The 26,246-nt window shown below is 44.5% G+C and overlaps 2 protein-coding genes across 10 annotated transcripts in view; one reads left to right on the top strand and one right to left on the bottom strand.

Annotated features, from left to right (window-relative positions):
• Positions 1-5,063, top strand: part of LOC119961961 (coiled-coil domain-containing protein 148-like) — a 226,336-nt gene extending 221,273 nt beyond the window's left edge. For 2 of the 7 annotated variants that reach the window (XM_038789596.1, XM_038789592.1), the window contains exon 16: positions 1,335-5,063. The gene's annotated coding sequence lies outside the window, so the exon portion shown is untranslated. Of the gene's footprint in view, positions 1-1,269; positions 1,285-1,334 lie in introns of those variants that run through there. The other 5 variants (XM_038789599.1, XM_038789597.1, XM_038789593.1 and 2 more) reach the window with 5 other exon arrangements.
• A 272-nt stretch (positions 5,064-5,335) lies between these two features.
• upp2 (uridine phosphorylase 2) lies at positions 5,336-24,327 on the bottom strand. 3 transcript variants are annotated; one of them, XM_038789601.1, is made up of 8 exons: positions 24,129-24,327; positions 23,902-23,990; positions 23,581-23,698; positions 21,452-21,610; positions 13,184-13,298; positions 9,531-9,740; positions 9,110-9,256; positions 5,336-6,404 (listed from the first exon to the last, which is right to left on the bottom strand). In XM_038789601.1, the coding sequence occupies exons 2-8, from the start codon at positions 23,961-23,963 to the stop codon at positions 6,256-6,258; spliced, it is 960 nt and encodes a 319-aa protein (XP_038645529.1). In that variant the 5' UTR covers positions 23,964-23,990; positions 24,129-24,327; the 3' UTR covers positions 5,336-6,255. The 3 variants fall into 3 exon arrangements, with proteins under 3 accessions (XP_038645529.1, XP_038645530.1, XP_038645531.1); XM_038789602.1 differs by having other exon boundaries at positions 23,898-23,990; positions 24,129-24,306; XM_038789603.1 differs by lacking the exons at positions 23,902-23,990; positions 24,129-24,327 and having other exon boundaries at positions 21,452-21,609; positions 23,581-23,703.
• Positions 24,328-26,246: the final 1,919 nt, after the last annotated feature.

Here is a 26,246-nt window from a genome sequence, read left to right as displayed (position 1 = left end):
CATAAGGATCTGTTTTGGGGCCACTGCTGTTTGTCATTTTTATAAATGACCTGGAGGAGGGCGTAGAAGGATGGGTGAGTAAATTTGCAGATGACACTAAAGTTGGTGGAGTTGTGGAGAGTGCGCAAGGATGTTGCAGGTTACAGAGGGACATAGATAAGCTGCAGAGCCGGGCTGAGAGGTGGTGAATGGAGTTTAATGAAGAAAAGCGTGAGGTGATTCATTTTGGAAGGAGCAACAGGAAGACAGAGTACTGGGCTGATGGTAAGATTCTTGGTAGTGTGGATGAGCAGAGAGATCTCGGTGTCCATGTACATAGATCCCTGAAAGTTGCCACCCAAGGTGATAGGGTTGTTAAGAATGCGTACGGTGTGTTAGCTCTTATTGGTAGAGGGATTGAGTTTCGGAGCCATGAGGTCATGTTGCAGCTGTAGAAAACTCTGGTGCGGCCTCATTTGGAGTATTGCATGCAGTTCTGGTCGCCGCATTATAGGAAGGATGTGGAAGCATTGGAAAGGGTGCAGAGGAGATTTACCAGGATGTTGCCTGGTATGGAGGGAAGATCTTATGAGGAAAGGCTGAGGGACTTAAGGCTGTTTTCTTTAGAGAGAAGAAGGTTAAGAGGTGACTTAATTGAGGCATACAAGATGATCAGAGGATTAGATAGGGTGGACAGTGAGAGCCTTTTTCCTCAGATGGTGATGTCTAGCACGAGGGGACATAGCTTTAAATTGAGGGGAGATAGATATAGGACAGATGTCAGAGGTAGGTTCTTTACTCAGAGAGTAGTAAGGGCGTGGAATGCCCTGCCTGCAACAGTAGTGGATTCGCCATCATTAAGGGCATTTAAATGGTCATTGGATAAACATATGGATGATAAGGGAATAGCGTGGATTGGCTTTAGAGTGGTTTCACAGGTCGGCGCAACATCGAGGGCCGAAGGGCTTGTACTGCGCTGTAATGTTCTATGTTCTATTACTCTCTTTGTCTACTGTGTACGTACTGTGTACGTTCCCTCGGCCGCAGAAAAATACTTCTCATTGTACTTCGGTACATGTGGCAATAAATCAAATCAATCAATCAGAGCTGTTGTGGCGGGTGGCACTGATGTATTGGCTGACGGTTCGAAGCGGGCATAGAACTTGTTCAGTTCATCGGAGAGGGATGCTTCAACCCCAGAAATTTTGCCTGGCCTTGCTTTGTAGCCTGTAATTTCATGTATGCCCTGCCATAGATGTTGTGGGTTTGTGACTCTCTCTCTCTCTCCAGAAATGCTGTGAGCTGCTGTATTTCTGAACAGACTGTTGCAGTAAGCCTATTTCCATTCACTGCAGGTGCAAACATTTCCCAGAGCATGCCTGTTTTGAAGGAAAATATACATAGTAGCATGGCATCAGATATTCAGGATGAAGATAGCAATGACTGTGAAGTGACACCAAGCAAACGGTTAATTAACCCACATCCTTTTAAAAGCCCACAGTGCCACTTCAAGGTAAAGGAAGAATCGCAAAAGAGATTAAATAATCAGTGATCAATTCCTTTTGAAAATGAGGAGGAATGTGGATGAAGAACCGTGCAGTGTTTCTGCAACCAGATCTGTTTAGAAAAAACAGTAATCCTCAAAATTTTGGTAAACATTCATTGGATGATCAGAAAAGATTGGCCACAAAACACGAGAGACAGAAAGAAGCAGGAATGCAGAAGAAACTCATTCAGGGGCCCTCTATAATTTGCACAATCAGAAACCTGCCCAAGGGAAGCACGTTGTCTTTGATTTTGAAGAAGAGCGTGAAAACAAGGCACTGTTTGAAGATATCAGAGGGAGTCCTAAAACCAAAGATGCAAACCTATCAACCGAAGGAGAATAGAGAAAGGGCAACACGGTGGTACAGTGGTTAGCATTGCTGCCTCAGGGCGCCGAGGCCCCAGGTTTGATCCCGGCTCTGGGTCACTGTCCGTGTGGAGTTTGTACGTTCTCCCCGTGTTTGCGTGGGTTTCGCCCCAAAACCCAAAGATGTGCAGGGTAGATGGATTGGCCACGTAAAATTGTCCTTTAATTGGAAAAATGAATTGGGTACTCATAAAAAACAAAATATTAAATTACAGCGAGACAATATAATGAAGATTCTTGAAAAATATGGACAGAGTTGTCGGGAAACACCAGGGTGCATTCTGTTAACTAGTCATGAAGTAGACATGAGAAACTCTGAATCAATAAAGTCATATCCATCTCAACTAAAACCATGGAGACTGGCTCAGTTAGAGACTAAATATAGCGCATGTTGGATGTGTTGTGGAAACAAAGGAAAACTCCGAGGTTGACAGAGCACCAAGTAGAGTTTGGGCGTTTGAGGCCACGTTAGTTAGCGAGCTGGTGCTGGCCACTCCGGACTGTTGAGAATATTTAAAATGTCCACAAATGCCAGTTAGCTGGGGGTAGGGCAGTGCTACTAGCGCTTCAGCATTTTGAAGTATATGTCCTGCATGACAATAAACAAAGCTTATATCGACCATAACCCACTTGCGGTTATAGAAAAGTTTAAAACACAGAATGCAGGATTATTCTAATGGAGTTTATTATTACAACAGTTCAATGTTAAAATTGTTCATAATGCCAGAAAGGATAATGTGATTGCGGATGCTTTGTCACATGTTTAAGGACTGACTAGTTACCAATGTAGAGACTGGGAAGGGAACTTACATAACGGGTATGGATGGATATGTTTTTGTGATTTATGTCTTGCATACCTCAAAATGAAACATCCGTGCCCTGACATTTCATTTCTTTTAAGGAGGAAGGTTTGTAAGAGTCCTTTACAGAATCACAGCATCAAACAGGCCCTTCGGCCCATCGGGTCTACACCAACACATGAAAAACATCTGACCTGCCGACCTAATCCCATTTGCCAGTACTTGGCCCATAGCCTTGGTCTTCCCTGTTGATTCCTTTATTTCCCCTTTCTTTATTTTTTATGCTGTTATCATTTTTATCCATGGATGCTTAATGGACATGTATCTTTACGTTAACTAGCAGAGAGAATGAGGAATTCAAGAAGTTGCAACATAGCATATGGTGTTAGTTTTTGAACAACAGAACTCAGACTTTGTGGCACCCGAGAGATGAGGTGGGACTTGGTTTGATTGGTTGGCTGGTGGTCAATGAGTTTGCCAAAAGGCAGTATTCTGCCCGGTAAAAGGTGGTGATTGGGCCCTGCCTGCGTGTGATGCTTTCTAGAGACCTAAAGAAAGCCGAGCGGAGACCTGGACTCTCAAGGAAGAAGGAGTGCCTGCTCTCTCTTTTCTCTTTTTCTCTCTCCAGAAATGCTGTGAGCTGTTGTATTTCTGAACCAACAGAGAACGCGAATGAACAAATCTACAGTGAAAATCATTACAGACTGGAAACAGAAATCTCGAACTGAAAGCCTTGTGGGAAGGTGTGCTAGAAAAAAAACCCATCTGAAACAAAGCTGTTTCTTTGTTTGAAAGCATCTGAAACAAACTTTACTTATTATTTTCACCCCCCTCTTCCCCTATGTGTTTGTTTGTCTTGTGTGTGTGAGTGTGTATAGAGAATGGGGACAAGTTAAAGTGTGGGCGGGGGGTTAGGAATTAGTTCTTTGTTAACCAATTGTATTGGCTGCGTATTTCATTATAATTCTTATAAATAAAAAGTAATTGTGTTTAAATTTACAAACCTGGTGACTAATTATTGGACAGCTAAGGGCCAAAGACGTTGGGTATTTTTCTAAGAATTATTGGTTTATTCAATTATGTTGCAACTCCAGGTCAAGGGCCTAGAATTGACCGCACCCTGGGGCACGGGGTCATAATAGATCCGTTTATTTATTTTTTGTTTAGAAACATGGAGGGCAGCTTCTAAACAGAGTCACAGGAGTCAGCTGATGAACTGTTAACAAAAGAATAATACATTTATTAAACAAGGAAAGATTAACTATATTACATGGCACATTCAGTCCAATAACCTTAAAAAATATATACAAATTTGAAAGGATAACAAAAGTTATAAAGTCTAACTTATACTCTGATGTTCATAGTAAGTACACAGTCAATGTGAACCCATAGACGGACCTGTGATGGGACACACCATACTCCAAACCTAAGTGACAGATGCCACCTCAAACTCTCATCAATCCCCCCCAGATGCTTGTCACATTGCTAGCCAACCAGTCTCACCGAACTCCATCTTTCTCCTAAGGATTTCCAATCTCAACACCTAAAGAACTCACTGGAATCTTCTCCCAAATGACACTTTTTCCTCTTGATCGTCTTCAAAAAGGATCCACCTCCAGGATTTTGATCTCTCCAATATTCATCCTCCCACATGTATTAAAGCTTCACCTTTCGTGCTCGGTCTCAGATACTCATCCATGGTAATAGAACGCTACTGCTTCACAGGCCTGTGGTAAAGAGTTATAGACCTGTGGCTGCCTCCTTGGATCTCTCGCCTCTCGTATTCTATTTTTCTATTTAAGTCTGCTTCCTGCAGCTTTCTCCCTTTAATTTGGAGCCTTCTCCTCTGCTCCTTACTTTAGTTTCACTGAACAGGACCTATTTTCGGATTCCTGTTCTTTTCCTTTGACTCGCAGGTCCCCTTTTTCTGTTCTTTTGAGAAATGCTTTCTGCAATTTTCTCTCCTGTCCGACTTCTCCTGGAACCCACTTCCAACTGAATTAAAGCTACTTTGCTGTTTCTCCATGTCTTGTGTGTGTATCTTATTGCTCGATAACAGCCCAGTTTTTTCTACTTTATGAGTTCTAAAACCTTATTAAAAATGTAGGTGCACAAAGAAAGCTTCAGACTTACAGGCAGATTTTCAAAAGTGAAAGCAAAACTCAAGATCCCCCTTTCTTAACATAATAGGAAAATTTAAATTAAACTTAAAGCTTAAACTTAAAATTATCTCTCGTTCCTAATAAGTTTCATCATCAAACCATGAGATGCTATTAGTGCACAGAGTGTCATCAGATTGTAGAAAAAATGTAGACTATCCAATTCCATGGATGGAGAGGAAGGTGATTTGTTATGGAGGGATGATTCTAAAAGTGCCAAATCTGATTCAGAGTGGGATCCTTCCACTGATACCATAGCCAAAGTGACTCAGAGTGAATTAGATGAACTCTGCATTGGATGCTGAAGGAAATGAACTTGACTTATGAAATGCTTAATTGTGTTTAAAGGTATATTTGTACAATTAATTAATTAAATAAACTGTGCCACATTAATATGAAGTACTGTGGGGAAGTTTTGTAATTTCTAAATGGCCGCCATCCACAACGGTGGTTTGCATTTTATGTTTGACATATAAATTGATCCATTTTTGGAAAGATTTTTGGAGGCTTCAAAGGTCAACTTAATACACTGCAATCCGTGGCATTTTTATGAAATTATGGCCAAAATTTCACGCCCAAAGTTTGGGTACACGCACAACCCGAAAGTGTGTGAAATTGTACGAGAAGATGTTGGGTGTACATCCCAAAGCCATTATGCACTCTTGCAATATTTTGGTTGGCAGGTGTGCACAAGGGTCGGAAGTGCTCCCACTGACAATCAAAAAGCCTATTTAAATGAATTAAACAACAATTGGCTGGAATTTTATGTTGCCTATCTGCCTTTGTGGTTGCTGGGCAGGCCAATTGGCAAGGCAGCCATTATGTTTAAGCCTCAACCTTGATTGGGATGAAAAGTCAGGGCTCAAATAACATTAACCAGTATGTCTAGGAACTGAGATCTGTGTATGATTGCGCTGCTGCGCTGCTTAGACACTCGTGGCATTGTATTTCCGTTGATATTTATATTTCATGCGTCAGCAGATCCATGACACAGCAGCACAGTGGCTGGCCCGTTAATGAAGCACATTGGAAGCCCCAGCCTGCACCCTCCCTTTTCTCAGTGCCTCCCTCTTCTCATCCTCCCCAACAGCCTTTCACAGCATAAGTTTCACCCTGGCTGCTGGTTGATTGACCAGACAGTGTGACATTACGCTTTAGGGTCAGCCGTGGCCTGGAGCGTTTTGTACCCAACTCCGAGTCTACTAACTGTGCACCACAAATGGCAAAAATATTAAGGCCCATGTATGCTGTCCTTGGAAACATTTCAAATTTTGGATGAAACTAAGTGAATGTCAAATTATCTGCTCAATTAAGTTTATATATTTGACCAGATTCTTATGAACCATGAATTTTATCCTTTCTATTATTTACAGTCTGAGACACTTTTGTTTGCACTGATACCATTTCAATTACATTTTAACAACCCAAGCTGTTTTTTTATGAACATCGACACCAGTTTCTGTGGACGCATTTGGTACTCAAGCAGAACTTCATGAGGAGTTGTGATTTGGTCACCATCAAATCGATTTAATAAAGCCACACAGACAACAGCAGCTGAGAGGAAAAAAATACATTTAATAATTGTCTCACATTTAAAATATTTTAATTTTATGTAATTTCCCAAATAATTAGAACTTGAATACTTAATACTAGTTGTTTTGTATTGTAGATAAAATATTTAAATGCTTTCAGATGTTTGCTCTTTTGCAGTGGAGGTTATTGAACTATCTGAATTCAAAGTGCATTAAACCTTGAGCACAGATGTCAACAGCCTTTGGCTTTGCCTGTTCAGCACCACATGAGCAGAACCTGAGAGAACAGACATTTTGCTTGATCCTACCAGTTTTTATTGGAAAAGTACTAAAAAGTTATTTTCTCCAGCCAACAAAGCTGTAGTAACCTGGTGAGTGCAAAAGGAACCTTCAAATGATTTAATACATGCATCTGAAGCAAGCAGTCTTCACTGCCACTTCCTCAGTTGTTTCAGTATTTAGGGTGAAATGTTTTTAACCAAAATTCCAGTTCTTTAATTTGCCACTAGGCCACGCATGCCATGCCTATGATAAACACATTCCCTGTGCATGCCTGATTTCTGCAGACAATGGGAGACAGGTATGCTAATTAGCTGATTATACAAAACAAAGAGTGGTATCCACTCCTGTCAACACAAGATCTGCCCCATAGGGTTAAGATCGTAATATTTTAGCTTAAAAAAAATTGGAAAGATAGGAAAACTGTCCAAAAATCACTTCCCAGAAACAAAGCTTTATAAATTGCAAATAAAACCAGATGCAAAGTTCCCACTTGTTCTGTGGGCCACATCATAGAATTTACAGTGCAGAAGGAGGCCATTCGGCCCATCGAGTCTGCACCGGCTCTTGGAAAGAGCACCCTACCCAAGGTCAACACCTCCACCCTATCCCCATAACCCAATAACCCCACCCAACTCTAAGGGCAATTTTGGACACTATGGACAATTTAGCATGGCCAGTCCACCTAACCTGCACATCTTTGGACTGCGGGAGGAAACCGGAGCACCCGGAGGAAACCCACGCACACACAGGGAGGATGTGCAGACTCCGCACAGACAGTGACCCAAGCTGGATTCGAACCTGGGACCCTGGAGCTGTGAAGCAATTGTGCTATCCACAATGCTACTGTGCTGCCCACATCTTACTCCTACTTCAAAGGGCCACACAAGAAAAAGGGAGAAAACCCCATGTGTGTACCACATTTGATCATTTTTTGTTTTGGATGAAACCTGGTACCTTAGAGAGGCTGTGGCATGAAATAGGTACAAGCTCTCGGAAACAAAATGCAACAGACCATAGAACTGGAGTTCAGTAGGAAACAGGTGCACAGTCAGCACATGCAGCTCTCGGATCCCGCAACAGCTGGAGTGCCAAAGCTCTCCTGGAGCACAACTTAAAACCTACCTCTTAATATCTACCATTAGAGTAATGCCAAAATGCTCAAATAAAAGGCTCGGGTGATATTAGTTGATGAAAAACGCTGGGCAGGATTCTCTGCGCCGAAATTGTGCTCGGCGCAGAGAATGAAATGAACTGAAATGAAAATCGCTTATTGTCACGAGTAGGCTTCTGAAAAGCCCCTAGTCGCCACATTCCGGCGCCTGTCCTGGGAGGCTGGTACGGGAATCGAACCGTGCTGCAGGCCTGCTTGGTGTGCTTTAAAAGCCAGCGATTTAGCCCAGTGAGCTAAACCAGCCCCTATGGGCATCATACCTGAGATCGGGTCTGACGCCGCTCCTGCGATTCTCCGGAGAATCGTCGCCAGTCAGGCGTGCGCGGTCGACGCGGCGCCAGTCGGGGCTATTGAAAGAGGCCCCGGCAGCGATTCACCGAGTGCAACTGGCCTTGTTCCCGACGGCGTGGTTCTCTCATGGTTCCACCCAGCGAGAACCCAGTCCGCGGCCGCCCTGGTGGGGGAGGGGGATCATTCACCGGGGGGGGGGGGGGGGGGGGGGAGGCATCCAGGATGGCCAGGCTACCGATCGGCTGCCACTGATTCGCGGGCACATGTGATCTGGGGGGTGCCTATGTTCTTGGTGCCGGTCCGCGGTGTAGGCCGGCCATGTCTCGCGGGGCGATCGACGCAGGCCGCCGCTGTGCGCATGCACAGACCCCCAACCGGAAGTGCAGGGTCCCGTATCGGCAGCCGGAGCTGCGAGGAGCATCCCGGGGCCCGGCTAGCCCCCTGCAAATCGGAGAATCACCCTGGACTTTCTCCAGGTAAGTCCAGAGAGATTCTCGCGCGTTTTTTCGCGGGCGTGGGGATATAGCCCCATTATTGGCGAATCCTGCCCTCTATCGTTTTCAAAAGTCAAATTGCTTGAAATTTAGGTGTGTAAAGTTTCTTTCTGCCTCTTATCCAATGAATGTTTTCATATTACAGTTGCTGGTATTTGGAACCACACTTTTTCTACTTCGATTGGCCACAATAATAATTTGCACAGGCAAGTTTGTGTCTGCGACCAATGTGAGAAATTCGATAAGAATAAAAGAATAACGTTTTGTTCTTAAGTCAGTCAATTTAATGCCTTGATTTAATAGTAATTTTGGGAGAACTAATTGATATCCAATCGAGAAGAAAGGAAGAGCCAAAATGTACTAAAATAATTAAACTTATAGGGCTTCAGGAATTTAAGTAACGAGGATCAGAGTTTTCCAATTTCTCAAGGTAATAAATTAGAATTTGACAGCTAATCCTGCACTTATAAATTTTGAAGCATTGCTTGCCTTTTAGATCACAGCTATGACACATAGCAGCAAAGACGGTACACTCCATTTCTATGTTTCTGACACCAGCTTTATATGCCTTTTTCAAATACTCCAGTTTCTCTTCATTTGAAAATGAGCATAAAGCACCATCTAAACGTCCTTGCCCTGCAACAAAGAACAATATGATTTTGTCAAGTGTTATGAATTAATTTGTGAACGAGTGAGCAATGAATTCTTTAAAAATTCAATTAAAATGATTATGTTGTCCGTGGGATCAAGACTGGGTTACATACTTAGCGGCTGTGATATCCCCAAAAATAACATACTACATTGTTCATGGAGGTTTAAAGTGTTTTATTGCTATATTTTGTTCAGAAAAAATGGTTGCTTGTTTAGTTTAGGTTTGTAGAGTATGTCTTGTGGTTTAAACAAAAATTACCTTCATAGAAATCGTCGGTGCACATTGTGTTTCCAATGATAGTCGGACAATCAGCAATTTCATTGCCGCAGTTCAATAATGCTTGCGCTAGATCCTTGTCCAGTTCAGTGCTTCGACTAATTATTTTTCCCAGAACCACTTGTTCAAATTGAGGTTGGAAAAATGAATCTACTGCTGTACCTGTAATAACCACAGTCCCAGGTTCCAAACCTGCAGAATAAGCACCAGTTCAATAATAATATGCCAATTAAGACGCTTAATACAGTATTTTAAGAATATTTTAAGGTGTCACACATGATCACTTTTTCAGATAAAATTTTCCAGATGAAGCTCTCAGCATGAAACCTTGAAATAAGGGCACAGCTTGATATATTCTGTGACCATACTCCAGTCTAGTGAGTCATCATGCCTGGAGCTTTGCCCTGCAAAATGTATCCTTTTCTGTTTATCAAGGTAAAATTCAGACCTACCTTTGTCTGTTTTAAAGCCTTGCATATGCATGCAGTTTACACTCCAGTTGTCACCATTTATACATTGCACCTTTATGTCAATTTTTAATACTGAAATTGTTTATCTAAATATTTATTTTAAAATTTGTGTGGATAGTTGTCTATCATTGCTGACAAAGAAATTGAATCATTGAAAACACTCAAAAAAATTATTTTCTTCTCATTAACTAAAATTTATAATGTTCAAAGTAAGATTTTAAATCAATCTTAAAAACATACATCACAGGATAATTAAATTTACCAATTAAATATTTTTTCATTTTTATTTTATCAATGTATTTTTGGGTTTACTTTAAGGCCACTGCCTCTCAAACATTTAGGCTTTAACTGTATATTGCTTTCAATCATCTGTGCACTTGGAGCATTTGTTGTTTGCAGAAGTTTCCACATTTAACCTGTGTGCTAATAGGAGATGGAGGGAAAAATATGTAAAGCAAAGATCTGATTTATCTTTCACAAAAGTCTTTGAAAAAGAACTGAAAGTTTAATTTAAAATTTTGCATTTGTGTTTGGTGATGGCATATAGTGCATATGTAATTAGTTTTGCTTTTCTATTACAAATTTCCACAACCAGAACTAAGAAGCCATTCATTGTGTGATCAGTAATGACCATTATTGTGGTGTCTTTCATGATGTGGAATATTGGTTGCAGATAATGGGTTACTGTTTAATGTTGTTGAAAATTCACTGAAACAAAGCTCTCCTTTGCACTATTTTGAATGCAGAAGGAATTTTCTTAAAACCTAGAAATTGTGTAAACAATGAACTTCTGGGATAATTTCTATTAGTTTATGGATATTTGTGTTTTTAAAGATTGCAAAAGTTGGCGCAGATTTGGTCTTCACAAATGGAGACCAGGCATGATGGCCACGCGGGTGGGGGGATCAGAGGTCATTGGTGCCCTCCAGGTGATTGCGAACAGAGGAACTGTCCCTCGCACCCTGGCAATGCCAAAATGGCACCCTGGCAGGGCCAGGTAGGCACTGCCAGGATGCCAGAGGCAGTGCCTATTTGATAGGTTGACACTGCCAAGGGCAGGGCCTGAGCTGGGTCATGCCCATGAAAAAGGGGCATATGAAGAGGGTCATAAAGGCAGGGGGGCTGAAAGCAGGGCCCTCAGTGACCCCATAGGGGGGTATGCTCACTTGGCGGAGGGGGGGGGTGCAATGCCCCGATGCCACAAGGATGGCTTAGTATGGGGAAGGGTCACCCTCATGAATGGGTGATGGTGGGGGGCTCATGTCAACATTTAGTGGTGGGGATCGAGGGTGGGGGTGTTGCCAATGTCTCCAGGGGATCGTTTTGTCTATGGGCGGGGGTGGGAGGAACCCTTAATCTCACTTTGAGATCGGTGCACCCTTTCAAAACAGCGCCCCGATCTCTGAAGAGCTGGTCTTGCTGGCGAATTCTGTTCCCCATTACAGAAAGAAATTCAAAGTGTCAGATTTGCAGGTAAGAAACTCCCCAACGCCAAAAAAATGACTAAATGTGAGTGAATACTGGTCTGGATCTCACCAAAAATGCCAGCGCAAATCACCCGGTCAAACTCGGCCAAAATTACACTTAGAGCTGGATTCTTCCACCACGCCCGCCGCAAGATCGCCATGGGTGAGACATGGACAATGGAAAAGTCCATTGACCTCAGGTGGGATTCTCCGGCCGTTGGGCGAGTGCGGCAGGAAAATCCCGCCCCTAGACACTTTTTGGGTGAATCGCGCCCCACATTTTAAGTTTCTCTGTTCATGTCAAAGGTCATGACGTTACACACCACCCACAGTCATGACCCCTACAGATAACTCATGACTCAAAATGGTCAGGAAATTGCATGAGTCAAATGCAACATGAAAGGTGCAATGCAATATTTTCAGAAATGCTTGGAACAGTCTATTTATGGCCATCCTTTATAATACCATTCACTGCATCACTGGTGAAGATAATGGCTTTGGGTTTTCTCAGTATTTAGTTGGAGTAAATTTATACTCATCTAGGACTGGATGTCAGACAAACAGCATCACAATGAAGGGTCAAGAGGTGTGGTGATGAGCTAGAACAGTGTGTTGTCAATGGGGATGTGGAACCTCTCTGCCACATTCTGTGATGGTGCTGTTAAGGGACAGCTTGTGGATGTGAAATAGGAGGGATGCCAAGCATACATTCTTGGGGATACAAAGGCTAATGCTATTGGACTGGGAAGAAAAGTCATTGTAGGTGTTTCTCTGGCTGTGTTGAGATGAATTAGAAAGGAAACCCAAGAAAGGGAAGGGTCCACTAACAACAGTGGGGGCATTGCATTGGAGGAGGATAGTGTGACCATGTCAAAAGGCTGCAGACAGGTCAAGAAGTGTGTAAAGGAACAGTTTACCATGGTCACAGTCGCAGTGTAATATGTGGTTTTGATAGCTACATTCCAGTGCTCTGACAGGCACAGAAACCTGAATGGAGGGGTTCAAACATGGAGTAATGGGTAAGATTGGTACAGACGTTCATGGGCATGGGAGAAGAAAGCTTGTTAAAGATGGGACAATAGCATACAAGAACAGAAGTATTAAGGGTGGGTTTTCTGAGAGGGTGGGTGATGTCTGAAGGGGTGGGTGATGATGGTGGATTTTAAGCATCCCAGATAAAATCCAAAAATGTCCTTGTCTTTATTTCTCATTAAATATATACTAATCAGTGCGATCAGAGTGATTACTATAGTTCCTTGGACCATTGAAACCTGCTATACCTCAGCAATGGCCCCAGTAGTAACTTATTTTTGGTGTCAGATGGAACATGGGCCCTACAAAGATAGACTTAGCTTCTGAAACCCTGTGCTTTGGCCACCTCCATGCCCAGACTTTTCAGTTGCAGAACTATATTTAATTTTTCTTCCCCCTACTTACTGATTATGCCCCTTGGGCTTCCAAACCTGTAGGTCCTATACCTGGAATCATGTCAGAAAGCATCTTAATAAAACCTACCACAACACTTATCTCAGCTCACTGTTCCTGAAACTTTTGTCCATGCTCACTCCCAGACTAGGCTATACCAATGCTCTAATGGTGGCACTCCATCCTTCCTGCTTGATAAAGTTTATTCTATCTGAACCCCTTGCACCTCATTTTTGAAGGAGCGGGCTTTACCAATAAATTATTTTTGACATACCTATACCACCTGATGTCCCCAGACGTATGATAGTTACATCACAGCACTTAGCATGGTGAAGTAACTTGATGAGTTCATGAAGCATGATTGATATAGATGGCACACCCATTCCATGCTGCAAACAGTAATGAGATTTGAATCAGTCTTCTGTTCATTTTAGCCTCACAATTAGAAGTCAGAGGGAAAGGAAGTACAGAGCAAACCTTATTTCCTATCGTGATTTTTGATATTATTTTGCCAATATTTATCATTGAGACTGCCAGTGTGAACATTTTGCAATTAAATTTCCCCACATAGGCCGAGGCTGACTGCCAGGAAAGACACCGTGCCTAGGCAGAGGGCCCAAGCCAATGGGGTGGGCCCTGTGCCGGTCGGTGTCTGTGGACACCAGTCAGAACCTGATAGCTCTGCATTTGATGATTGGCACAAAATGAGCCCAACAGCAGGCAATGCAGAGCGACATCAGACTCTGATTGGTCATGTACCCTTGCAGCAAGAAGACACTGGTGAACTTTGAGGCGACTAGAAGGGAGAGAGGCAGCCGTCAAGGCAAAGATCTGTGTTTACTTAACCAACATTTTTGCCGATTGGCAAAACAAAAAGCCACGAGGGAGGTAAGGGGTCAGCCAGCCAACCAATTTGGCCTTGGACGCAAGCAGCCTTCGAGGGGAGCAGGGGCGAACGCATTCTCAGGCCAGGGCTGAGGAGGGCTGGTATTCATAGCCAGGCAGCCAGCAGACCGCAAGAAACTTCAGAGTCGCGAACACAGCCCAGTCCATCACACAAACCTGCCTCCCGTCCATTGACTCTATCTATACCTCCCGCTGCCTGGGTAAAGCGGGCAGCATAATCAAAGACCCCTCCCACCCGGCTAACTCACTCTTCCATACAAAAGTCTGAGGACATGCACAAACAGATTCAAAAGCATCTTCTTCCCCGCTGTTACCAGATTCCTGAACGATCCTGTTATGAACTGACCTGATTAATACTACAGTCCTGTAACCAAGGTGCGTTGAGGGGGGTGAGACTAGACTGCTGACGGGGAGTGGACTTTCAAAGTGGAGGAGGAAGAGGGTTGATGATGGTGGTTGCCCGAGGGCGGGCGGGGGGATGTCCCCCGACCAGGCTGGTCACGTGGAACATTCGGGGACTGAATGGGCCAGTCAAAAGGGCCCGTGTGTTCATGCATTTGAGGCAACTGAAGGCGGACCTGGCCATATTGCAGGAGACACATCTGAAGGTGAGGGATCAGATTAGGTTAAGGAAGGGATGGGTTGGGCAGGTGTTTCATTCAGGATTAGACTTTAAAACGAGGGAGGTGGCAATCCTGGTCAACAAACAGGTGGTGTTCGAGGTGGGGAAGATAGAGGAGGACCCGGAGGGTAGATATGGTATGGTTACTGGGAAGTTGGAGGGAATGGCTGTGGTATTGGTAAATATATATGCCCCAAACTGGGATGATGTTGAATTTGTCAAACGGGTCCTGAGGAAGATCCTGGACCTGGATTCATATCAACTGATTATGGGGGAGATTTGAACACGGTTCTGGATCCGAGGCTGGATCGCTCGAGTTCCAGGTCTGGGAAGGTATCAGCTATGGCAAAGGAACATTATAGAGCGCATGTGGGGGGGGTGTATTTGTGGAGATTTGGGAGGCCAAGGAGGAATGAGCTCTAATTCTACTCCCATGTACATAAGGTATATTCCTGGATAGACCTCTTTGTGTTGGACAAAACGCTGCTGGCTGAGGTGGTCGATGCTGAATATTCAGTAATTGTGGTGTCAGAACACGCCCTGCATTGGGTAGACCTGCAAGTCAACAAAGGAAATGCCCAGCGGCCGCAATGGAGGTTGGATGTGGGGCTGTTAGCAGAGGAGGAGGTGTGCGAGCGGGTGAGGGAGGCCATTTGGGGTATTTAAAGATCAATGGCACAGGTGAGGTTTCAGCGGGGGTGGTGTGGGAGGCACTGAAAGCGGTTATTAGGAGGGGCACTCATCTCAATTTGGGCACATCAGGAGAAGACTGAGCCGGCAGAGTTGGACAGGCTGGTAGGTGAAATTTTACAGGTGGACAGGAGGTATGTGGAGTTTCTGGATGACATGCTTCTGAAGGTGCGTCAGAGACTGAAGCTGGAATTTGGGCTCTTATCCACAGGTAAGGCGGAGGGACAGCTGAGGATGGTGAAGGGTGCAGTGTATTAATATGGGGAAAAAGCCAGCAGGATGTTGGCGCATCAGCTGAGGAAGCAGGAGGCGAGAGAGATTGGGAAAGTAAAAGATACGGGGGGAAGTTGGTTGTGGATCCAGCGGGGGTGAATGATGTGTTTTGGGGGTTTTACATTAGATTATACAAACCATAACCCCCAGCCGGGGAGGAGGGTATGAAGCGATTCCTGGGGGGGCTGGAGTTCCCGAGGATAGATGAGTTGGCAGAGGGATTGGGTCAACCCAATTGGGCTTGGGGAGGTTATAGAGAGGTTAGGGGCAATGCAATCGGGTATGGCCCCGGGACCTGACGGATACCCGGTTGAGTTTTCCGTGTTGCCAGGCCGTTCCTGGTAAAGGCTTTGAATGAGTCCAAGGAGCTAGGAATGATCCCCCCAACATTATCGCAGGCATCGATCTCTCTTATTTTGAAGCGGGATAAGGATCCGGAGAGTTATGAGTCGTATAGACCGATCTCCCTGTTGAATGTGGATGCTAAATTGCTGGCAAAGATCTTGGTCATGCACATAGAGAATTGTGTCCCGGAAGTAATAGGGGAGGACCAAACAGGATTTGTGAAGGGCCGACACCTGATGTCCAATATTAGACAGCTCCTATATGTGATAATATGCGTGCAGAGGGCACGAGGTTGAGGTGATGGTGGCCATGGATGCAGAGAAGGCCTTTGATCGGATGGAGTGGAGGTACCTGTGGGATGTTCTCGGAAGGTTTGCAATCGGGCAGGGATTCGTGGAGTGGGTCCGGTTGTTATATCAGACACAGGTGGCGAATGTAAGGACCAACCGGGACTGGTCAGAGTATTTTAGCCTGTGCAGGGGGACAAGGCAGGGGTGCCCACTCTCCCTACTACTGTTTGCCCTGGCCAGAGAGCCTTTGGCAATCGCGCTGAGGGCATCGAACATTTGGCGGGGGATAGAGTGGGGGTGGAGCATAGGGTCTTGCTCTATGCGGACGATTTGCTCCGTACATAACAGACCCTTTTGGGAGGGGGGGGGATTGCAGGGATTAAGGGAATACTGGAGGAATTTGGCCGGTTCTCAGGCTACAAACTAAACATGAGCAAGAGCAGGGTCTTCGCGATCCAGGCAAGGGGGCAGGAGAGGAAACTGGGGGAGAAGCCGTTCAAAGTGGTGGGAAGGAGTTTTAGGTATCTGGGGATTCAGGTGGCAAGGGACTGTGGTCAGCTTCATAAACTAAATTTGGGCAGGGTGATTGAGCAACTGAAAGGTGACTTCCGCAGGTGGGACGTGCTCCCGCTGTCATTGACAGGGAGGGTACAGACTATGAAAATGGCAGTACTCCCGAGATTGCTGTTCTTGTTTCAGTGTCTCCCAAGCTTTATCCCCAAGGCATTTGTTTGGAAAATGAACGTGGCAATCTCGGGTTTTATATGGGTTGGAATGCCCCGAGGGTGAAGAAGGTCCATTCTTGAGTGAAGCACGCGGGAGGGGAAGTTTGGTCCTTCCGAATTTTATTAATTACTAGGGGCGGCTAATATTTCGATGGTTAGGAAGTGGATAGTGGGGGAGGGGTTGGTGTGGGAGCAGGTAGAGGCGGCATCTTGTAAGGGCACGAGTCTGGAGGCTCTGTTAACGGCAGCTCTGCCGTTCTCGCTGACTCAGTACTCCGCAAGCGCAGTGGTAGCGGCAGCCCTGAGAGTGTGGGGGCAATGGAGGCATGAGACTGGAGGGGGCATCGGTGTGGATTGTCACCGATCTGTGACAACCACCAGTTCGCTCCGGGGAGGGGGGCGGGGGGCTGGATGGGGGCTTTAGGAGGTGGCAGCGGGTAGGGATTGAGAGATTTGGGGATCTCTTCACTGAGGAGGGTTTCTCGAGCCTGGAGGAGCTCGAGGAGGAGTTTGAGTTGCTGGGTGCGAACGGATTTCGGTACCTGCAGGTACGGGACTTTGTCCAGAGGCAGGTTTCAAAATTCCCTCACCTCTCTCTCAGGGGACTACAGGATAAGGTGGTGTCAAAAGCAGGGGTAGGGGTAGGGAGGGTCTCAGAAATATATAAGGAATTGATGGAGTGGGAAGGGAGTCCCAATTGGGGAGGTGAAGAGGAAGTGGAAAGACGAATTGGGGGAGGGGGGAGTTGGAAGTCGGGCTATGGGAGAAGACCCTGAAAAGAGTCAATGCATCATCGTCGTGTGCCAGGCTCAGCCTGATTCAGTTCAAGGTGGTCCACAGGGCTCATATGACTCTGGCCCGGATGAGTATGTTTTTTGAGGAGGTGCAGGACAGGTGTGGGAAGTGTGGGGGAAGTCCGGCAAACCATGTACATATGTTTAGGTGTGTCCAAAGCTGAGGGGATTTTGGCAGGGATTCACAGATGTCATGTCAGAGGTTCTGGAAGGAAGGGTGACTCCGGGTCCAGAGATGGCAGTATTTGGAGTGTCGGAGGATCCGGGAGCCCAGTGGGGGTGAAAGGCGGATGTTTTGGCCTTTGCCTCCCTGGTGGCCCGGAGACAGGTTTCGCTTGGATGGAGGCACTCGGAGCCTCCAAAGTCAGGGGTGTGGGTCAGTGACATGACAGTGTTTCTCAGGCTAGAGAAGATTAAGTTAGACATAAGGGTTTCAATACAGGGGTTTGATCGGAGGTGGCAGCCGTTCATTGACTGCTTTAAGGAAAACTGACCGTCAGCAGATGCGGGGAAGGCAATGGGGAGGGGGGGAAGGGGAGGCATGGAAGTGGGGAATAAGGGCAGGCAATCTAATATATGGGTAGCTAGGAGTTAGGACGGGGGTAAGTTGGGTATGTTACTGTGGGGTTTTTGCGTGTGTCGGACCGTTCTGTTATTTTGAATGTGAATATGTTAAAATGTTAAAATTATAAATGCCTCAATAAAATGTTTTCTAAAAAAAAATACTACACTCCTGTATGCTTCACCCAATATCAGTGTCTATGTATTCACATTGTGTACTTTATCATAGAATTTACACTGCAGAAGGGGGCCATTCGGCCCATCGAGTCGGCACCGGCTCCTGGAAAGAGTACCCTATCCAAGGTTAACACCTCCACCCTATCCCCATAACCCAGTAACCCCACCCAACACTAAGGGCAATTTTGGACACTAAGGGCAATTTATCATTGCCAATCCACCTAACCTGCATATCTTTGGACTGTGGGAGGAAACCGGAGCACCCGGAGGAAACCCACGCACACACGGGGAGGATGTGAAGACTCCGCACAGACAGTGACCCAAGCCGGAATCGAACCTGGGACCCTGGAGCTGTGAAGCGATTGTGCTATCCACAATGCTACCGTGCAACCCTTTGTGTTGCCTTATTCTGTATTTTTAATTTTTTTTTATTTTCATGTACTAAATAATCTGTTTGAGCTGCTCGCAGAAAAATACTTTTCATTGTACCTTGGTACGCGTGACAATAAACAAATCCAGTGAAGCTAGGTTGTCGAGGTAAGTTTAAAGGCACCACTGGGGCTGGATGAATTGGCAAAACAAAAGCCACGAGGTGAGTGAGCCAGCCAGCTGGTCGAGACTCTGGGTAGCTGTCGTTGAGCTGCCATCGGGAGGTACTGGGAACCTGACATGACCCCCCCAGGGCTGAGGAGGGTAACAAAAAGCCTGCTCTTTCAGAAAATTCATAATCATTAAAATCAAGAAGGATCAGTTAATATGAAATGACATTATCAATCTGGCAGTCAAGCATGCAGAAAAATGAAGGTGAGGCAAGAGGACGAAGCTAACAAAAAAGTTTGAAATTTTTAAAGTAAAATGTCAAAGCCTGTGTGGGAACAGCAGGAGGTCCTGATTCCCAAGGATGTCGATAGGAGGCCCTCCCACCTGTCCTGGCCCCTTTTGACCAACGGAGAGCCCTTTTCTTAGCACCAACCAGAATCTAGTCTCCACCTACCCACTGTGGTCAACTCCAGTATAGAATCACTACAGGCAGAAGGACGCCATTTGGCCCATCGAGCCTGCACTGACCTGAAAGAGCACCCTACTAGGCCCAAGCCCCCACCCTATCCCCGTAAACCAGTAACACACCCCCACCCTTTTTGGACACTAAGGGGCAATTTAACATGCCCAATCCACCTAACCTGTACATCTTTGGACTGTGAAGGAAACTGGAGCACCCAGAGGAAACCCACGCAGACAAAGGGAGAACATGCATTCTCCACACAGACACTGATCCAAGGCTGGAATTGAACCTGGGTCCCTGGCACCGTGAGGTAGCAATGCTAACCACTGCGCCACCATGCTGCCCTCAAGGTTCACTGCAGAGAACTTTCTTGTTGATGCAGCTATGTCTCTGGTCTCTTGCACAGTGACTCTGGAAATGGAAACCATTACCATTTACTTTCTGTGAATACTTCTGTCCATCACCCTTGGCCTCACTCCATCACCTTTGCCCTCCTTGCCTTTGGTGACATTCATTCCACCCGATCGACCCTTGAGCTTCCCCTGACACAATGGACCTTCTACCTATCATCCAACATCCTTGACCATGTCTTCATTATCCTTGACCTTATCTCTTACCCTTGACTCTTAGGACTTCACCATTGGCATTCCCTGTATAACCCTTGATTACCTCACAATCCTGTTTGATCTACTTTTGTGATTGACCTTTCCTATATAGTCCAGCTTCCTCCCTCTGATTCCCACGAGATTTCACAGGGCTGCCACCACCCTCCCTCAGTCAGCCATGCCTTGTTCCACTTTCACTGCACTACCACATCTCAATCATCAATGCTTCCTGTCCAACGGTTGAGCAAAGCTCTGGGTAGAAGAAAACACAGCTCCTATTTACTCCAGATACATCAGAAGGACAACCTTCCCTGCTGCCCGTCACATTTAAGCAATCATGAACCTGAAGGCTCATGTTTCATTGGATAGGTATACTTAATTCTGGCAAAGATGCCTTTTAATGAGCATGCATGACATGCAAATGTACTAAAAAGAGGTTCCTGATGCTTGATTTTGGGAAGTTCGATCTGCCGTCAATTCTCTACCAACGTAGTTCTGTACTTTCATACTGCCATTGGGAAACTGACTTTTGACTTCCTGCGCAATTAAGTGCCTCCACCTGCTTTGTTTCCCGCTCTTGCGAGCATCACAAGATTCCACCCTTAATCCAACACCTCTTACTTAGTCTTTGGCCTGCTACTTGCCACAGGCTCTTCAATGGCTCACCTCATTCAGATATCACTCACTTCAGATAACAATTGGCCACTATATGAAGGATCCCGATCTTTAACCTGGTCACCTTTGGTTACCGAGTACCAACACCATACCCTAGCACCTTTATGAAGCACTACACTGCCACTACCTTCCACAACCTTCCTTGTATCCAAAATTCTATGGGAGTGATACTCAACCTATCTTAGCTTTTCGTCTCTTATCCTGCAACTTCACCATAGCAAAGGCAGCAAAGGGGAAAGATGATGATGAGGATTACACCACTAGGAGTTGCAACAACATGATACTGCCATCTTGAAAAAAAAACAAAAAATGTTTCCAAGAGGGAATCACATGTGATCTTGTAAAGTGTGAACTCTCGCAATGGGTTGGGGTATGGGGAATCAGAAAACCTGCTGATCACCTAACTCTGTGAGAAACAATCTGAAGCAAGTGAATTTTTCTGTAGGTCGAATGGTTAAAAAACCTTTTTAGAATAATTTCCTTTCTGCAGGAATATAAATTTAAAGATCTCCACCGTCTTGTATTTCAAGAGCTCCTGAATACTGTCATCAGCAGGTGGCCATGACAACCGTTGCACATCACTGAACTGTGTCTAATTTATCCTGGACCCAGCTTGAGAAAATGTGGAATTGCTTCATCTCTTGGCTTTTACTTGGACACATTCAAATAGGGCCAGCAGAAATTTTGTGAACAGGTTACGGGAAGATCAGATACATGGGGAGAAGTCGTTTAAATGCGAAGTTGGGCAGAAAAGGCTACTACCTGAATTTCCTCACAAAAAAAAGGAAATTCCTAAACTGTTCCATTAGGATTGTGTACCCAAATGACAAGGGAATTCAACCACACAATCTCCTCTGTAAAACCTTGTGTACTTACACTTATGGATAACACAGGACCAGCTTTGTACATGTTGTATCTGTCAGTTCCTGCACAAATATCCATTATGTCACTGTCACTTCCATTTAGTCCAAGTTCCATATGAATGAACTGTGCAAAAGCTTTCATCCGGTTTGCACTTCCTCCCACACAAACAAACTGAAAAATACAAGACAAATTTTCAGATTTTAAATTAAGGCAGATATGCAGTATTGGGCTTTAATCCTACTTAAAATTTCATTAGCAGTTCACATTTACACTATGCATTACTTCCAAATATTCCCTCTTTAGATCGGTGTTTGGCTGATCAGCTTCCATATGCTTCATGCATCCATTGTCATTCCCGCCATAAACCAGTCAGATTTACCATGATTGGTTGTCAGTACTAAAAAATGCAAATTGAGGAAAATCTCTCCTACTGAATTATGATGTGGAGATGCCGGCGTTGGACTGGGGTGAGCACAGTAAGAAGTCTTACAACACCAGGTTAAAGTCCAACATGTTTATTTCGAACACTAGCTTTCAGAGCACTGCTCCTTCCTCAGATTCACCTGAGGAAGCAGCAGTGCTCCGAAAGCTAATGTTTGAAACAAACATGTTGGACTTTAACCTGGTGTTGTAAGACTTCTTACTCTACTGAATTATGACTAGCTTTTCACAACTTTCCACAGGCACTCATCTTTGATTTAAGTCCATTCATGAGTACCAGCAGTGACATCGTGCCCTGTATTTCTGGGCTTTATTTTATAATGTCAGGAGTTTAGATGAGTTACCAGAGGGTTGTCACTGATGTAGAACTATATGCAAGAACAAATCACATCTTTTATCAGGGGAGAAAGAGAGAAATTGATTCAATTAATTGCTGCTATGCCAAAGCTTTTATCGTCCCTAATCACAAGATGTCTTAGTCAATTATATGCCTTTGCATAGAACAGGGATCAATCTATGTCATGACAAAGCAGAGGACCAGGTAGGATGCGCTGGTAGCAAAAGCCATGTGCAGTGCTGACTGCTGGACTGAACATCATCTTGTCAAAGTCTCAAAGCTAAGCATCAAGATCTATCCCCCTCGGTGACCTCAGGGCATGAAAGTGCAGAAGCACCTCAATGTCTCAAGGCACAAGCAGATAGCCATGAAGGAACTCCCGCAGAAAAGCTCAGGAGTCACTTGTGTAGACTGAAAATAGATGCCCATTGCATCGAGGATAACTCGGGGACCTTCCGCCTACAGTTTACTTACTTTACTGCTTTAGAAGCCTTGGCCATATCTCTTGTGAACATCAAAATTGATTCAACAAAAGGAATGAGGTGATCCGGAAAGTACTAGAGGCCAAACATACCTCCACAAGATTTAACCCAATGACAAGTAGTCACTACTGTGATGAAACATAAAAATTACTTTTAAATTGCCAATCGAAGCTTAGGACCTTTGGTGTTCGCGCCGACTGGGAAGTGGCCACACGTGTGTAGTTACGGGATTTTTTTGCCTTCAGGCTGGGAATTAGCGTGGCCAATTCACCTACCCTGCACATCTTTGGGCTGTGGGAGTGAGACCCTCACAAACACGGGAAGAATGTGCAAACTCCACACGGATGGTGACCCGGGGCCGGTATCGAACCCGGGTCCTCAATGCTGTGAGGCAGCAGTGCTAGCCACTGCACCACTGTGCCTCCCCGATTGCCAGGTAATTTGAATTAAGCAACTTTGAACTGAGAGAAATAAACTGCATTAACAGAAAGTAAACAATGAGCCTATTTGAGCAATCTAAATTGATATTCATTTAATTAAATAATACCTGAAGAAGGTGAAGTTCTGATATTTCAAACTTACATGTAGTTTTTTAGTTCTATTTCAAAAATTGAGGAATGCAATAAAGCCCGGTTGAGATACTGGAGTAATAGTTATGGAAATCACTGCGGTATTATAGATTCTTGCTGATTGGATAGTGGCCATCAATTATCATCTGCTGCTTGCCGAACAAACACATTTGCTCACTCAATTAAATTAATTTAACCCTACTATTATTGTTCATTTCCTTCTCCAACAGAATAAAGAATGTTAAGGTAAAGATTTATTTTTACTGCTTTCTGCTGTTATTCTACTATGCCCGACCCCAAATCACAGCTTACCTTTACGTCTCCAAACATTGCTTGAAGATTGTGCGTTTTTGTTCCCAGGTCAAAATGATACAGAAAGTCTTCAGTCATCGAGGCCAAGTGAGGGTTCTTTACTCGCACAATGCCATTTCTGGAATCATTGAAAAAGCTTTTCACTTCAGTTTCCTCAGCAAGTGATTGTCAGTGACCAATTCTAGTGTTTCACATTGCACAACCACCACTTTACTTGTGAGAAGAACACATTTATAACCCCTTATAGTTCAGCGTAAAATTCCAAGGAAAAGTTTCCCCTTTGACTATGATGAGTTCTGAGAAAAAACAGGACGTACTCACTCTAGATAGTCTCTCTGTTCGCTTACAATCGCTTCTGCACTATTGGTTAAAATTGGCGCCATGCTGATTGCTTTCTCTATGTAGTCAATCTGTAGAAGTTCAAATAAAAGTTTATAAAAAATAATAGGTTGAAGTAAATCATTTCTAAAGAGAAAAATTCAATATTCAAAAATATTTACAATAATGACTAGTTATCAGATAGGAATATAGAATAGCTGTTAACTTACGGTTAAAAATAAAGTGTTAAGATATCCTGTAAAGTACAAGAAACTGCAGGCATTTGGACTTGGCGGAGGTTCTTCTTGGTTTCCAGTTTTCGTACTAATCCTCCCTTAGTCACAATGCAATATTCACTATTTTATGTGCATTGAACTTTCCTTTGATAAACAGTGGGTATAGCAGTGTTGTTTTTCTTCCCATTGGTCACTTACAGTACTTGATCTGTCCTGGTACACAGTGACACATCAATATGAACAAATTCAAAATAAACACACAGCTTTACAGTTCATTTACCCAAAAGTTCCTGACGTAGCTGGTGGCAGGTTCATTATTTCACAATGACTGGTATATTCTCCGGTATTTCAGATATATTATTGTAGCAAAGGGTGATGTTAAGTGGAGCTAGGTCATCACACAGAGACATAACTGGGGGTAATGAAAACAGAAAATGCTAGAAGAACTCAGCAATTCTGGCAGCATCTGTGGAGAGTTAGTGTTTCAAGTCTATATGATTCTTCTTCAGACATAACAGGGAGGTTGCCTCAGAGATCAGTGCTAAACTGTTACACTGTACATGTATAACTTAAAAGGGAGGAAAATAATAAGTCTCTCCAGGTTTCAAATAAACTGAGCAGACCAGCAAAAGGAGGAACAAACAGATGAAATGCAGAAAGTTCTGAATAGATTGGGAAATTTGACTGGGAGGTAAATGCGAGCAATCACTTAACTTGGATAAAGGTATAAGTCGTGCAATTGGGAAAGGATAATAAACAATGACAATGTAAACTAAGAGGCATTAATCTGCAGGACATGACACAGGGAAATTCTTGAGTCAGGTGGATAGATTGTTGATGTCATCGATGCATTACACAGCACCAGTAAATAAAGTAATTAGCTGCCCAAATCTTTTAATTAAAAAAAAATAATAATCTTTATTGTCACAAGTAGGCTTACACTGCAATGAAGTTTCTGTGAAAAGCTGCTAGTCACCACATTCCGGCGCCTGTTCGGGTACACAGAGGGAGAATTCAGTATGTCCAAATTACCTAACAGCACATCTTTTGGGAGGAAACCAGAGCATCCGGAGGAAACCCACGCAGACACGGGCAGAACGTGCAGACTCCACACAGACAGTGACCCAAGCTGGGAATTGAACCTGGGACCCTGGAGCTGTGAAGCAACAGTGCTACCTACCCACTGTGCTACCCTGCTGTCCAGCTTCAATCAGAATCGGAACTGTTGCATCTGACACAGATCAGAAACTAAACTGCGCACTTTGCAGAATACGTTTAAAATGTTGTGTTATAACTTGCCCGGAACATATTGACTGGCACCATTGGTTACCCCATGTTTATTGGGGAATCTGTGCTCCCCCAATGAGGCGGTGGAGAAGCAATCATTAGCAGTGCAGCTGTATAAATAGAGCTGGTCAGTGTGGTACCGGCTACAGAGGAAACCAGTAGTGAACTGCTGGTACTTTGTACATATTGTAGTGAATAAAGTTACTTTCTGTTTGACTCTACAAACTAGTGCTGGATTCCTCATGGCCCTCACAAAACTGGTGATGAGGGTTAAAATAGGATAGCTGTCTATGCTGCTGAAGCCACCTCCTTGGACCTTTTAGAGAGAAGAATGCAATTCCGCCCAACTTTTCTACACGGATCCGGTGCTGTGCTTTGCTGCTCGCTACCTTCAGGTATTCTTTGGAGCCTAAGCCAGGGACGCAAATTGTGAATGCTGATGAACTGAGCCAATTGCCTTTGACGACCAGCCCCCCTTGTCGATCCACACGACGGGCGAGGTAGTCATGACCCTGAATTTTCTGGACTCCTTACCTGTCACGGCATTGCAGATCCGTGAGTGGACCCAGACAGACCCGGTCCTATCTGAGGTTCAGCACGTGGTCTTATATGATCTTATATGGTGGGCAGCATAGACAGCTCCCAGGCAAGTTGCGGCCATTTTTCTCCAAGTTGCAGCTTCTCACAGACTGGATGGGCGGTGAGGTTAAGCTGAGGAAGCTCTGGATTTGTTTGTCCTACCTTTTCATTTTAAGGAAACATACCTTGACTGTGTCCAGATCATTTCGATTTTGAGGTGAACACATTGTTCAGCTACAGTATTTC

The sequence above is a fragment of the Scyliorhinus canicula genome, chromosome 2 (genome assembly GCF_902713615.1).
Source record: "Scyliorhinus canicula chromosome 2, sScyCan1.1, whole genome shotgun sequence".
Taxonomy (NCBI): domain Eukaryota; kingdom Metazoa; phylum Chordata; class Chondrichthyes; order Carcharhiniformes; family Scyliorhinidae; genus Scyliorhinus; species Scyliorhinus canicula.
Note: the sequence above shows the minus strand (reverse complement) of the source record. Positions and strands in the feature narration are given on the sequence as shown.

Bases quoted from the DNA above. Each gene is read 5' to 3' on its own strand.
- upp2 (XM_038789601.1), bottom strand. From the start codon at position 23,963: ATGGCGCCAATTTTAACCAATAGTGCAGAAGCGATTGTAAGCGAACAG. The intron at 23,699-23,901 runs GTGAGTACGTCC...CAATGATTCCAG, and splicing joins GAACAGAGAGACTATCTAGA to AAATGGCATTGTGCGAGTAA. The intron at 6,405-9,109 runs GCAAGCAATGCT...TTTTCCTCTCAG, and splicing joins TCATAGCTGTGATCTAAAAG to CTGCTGTTGTCTGTGTGGCT.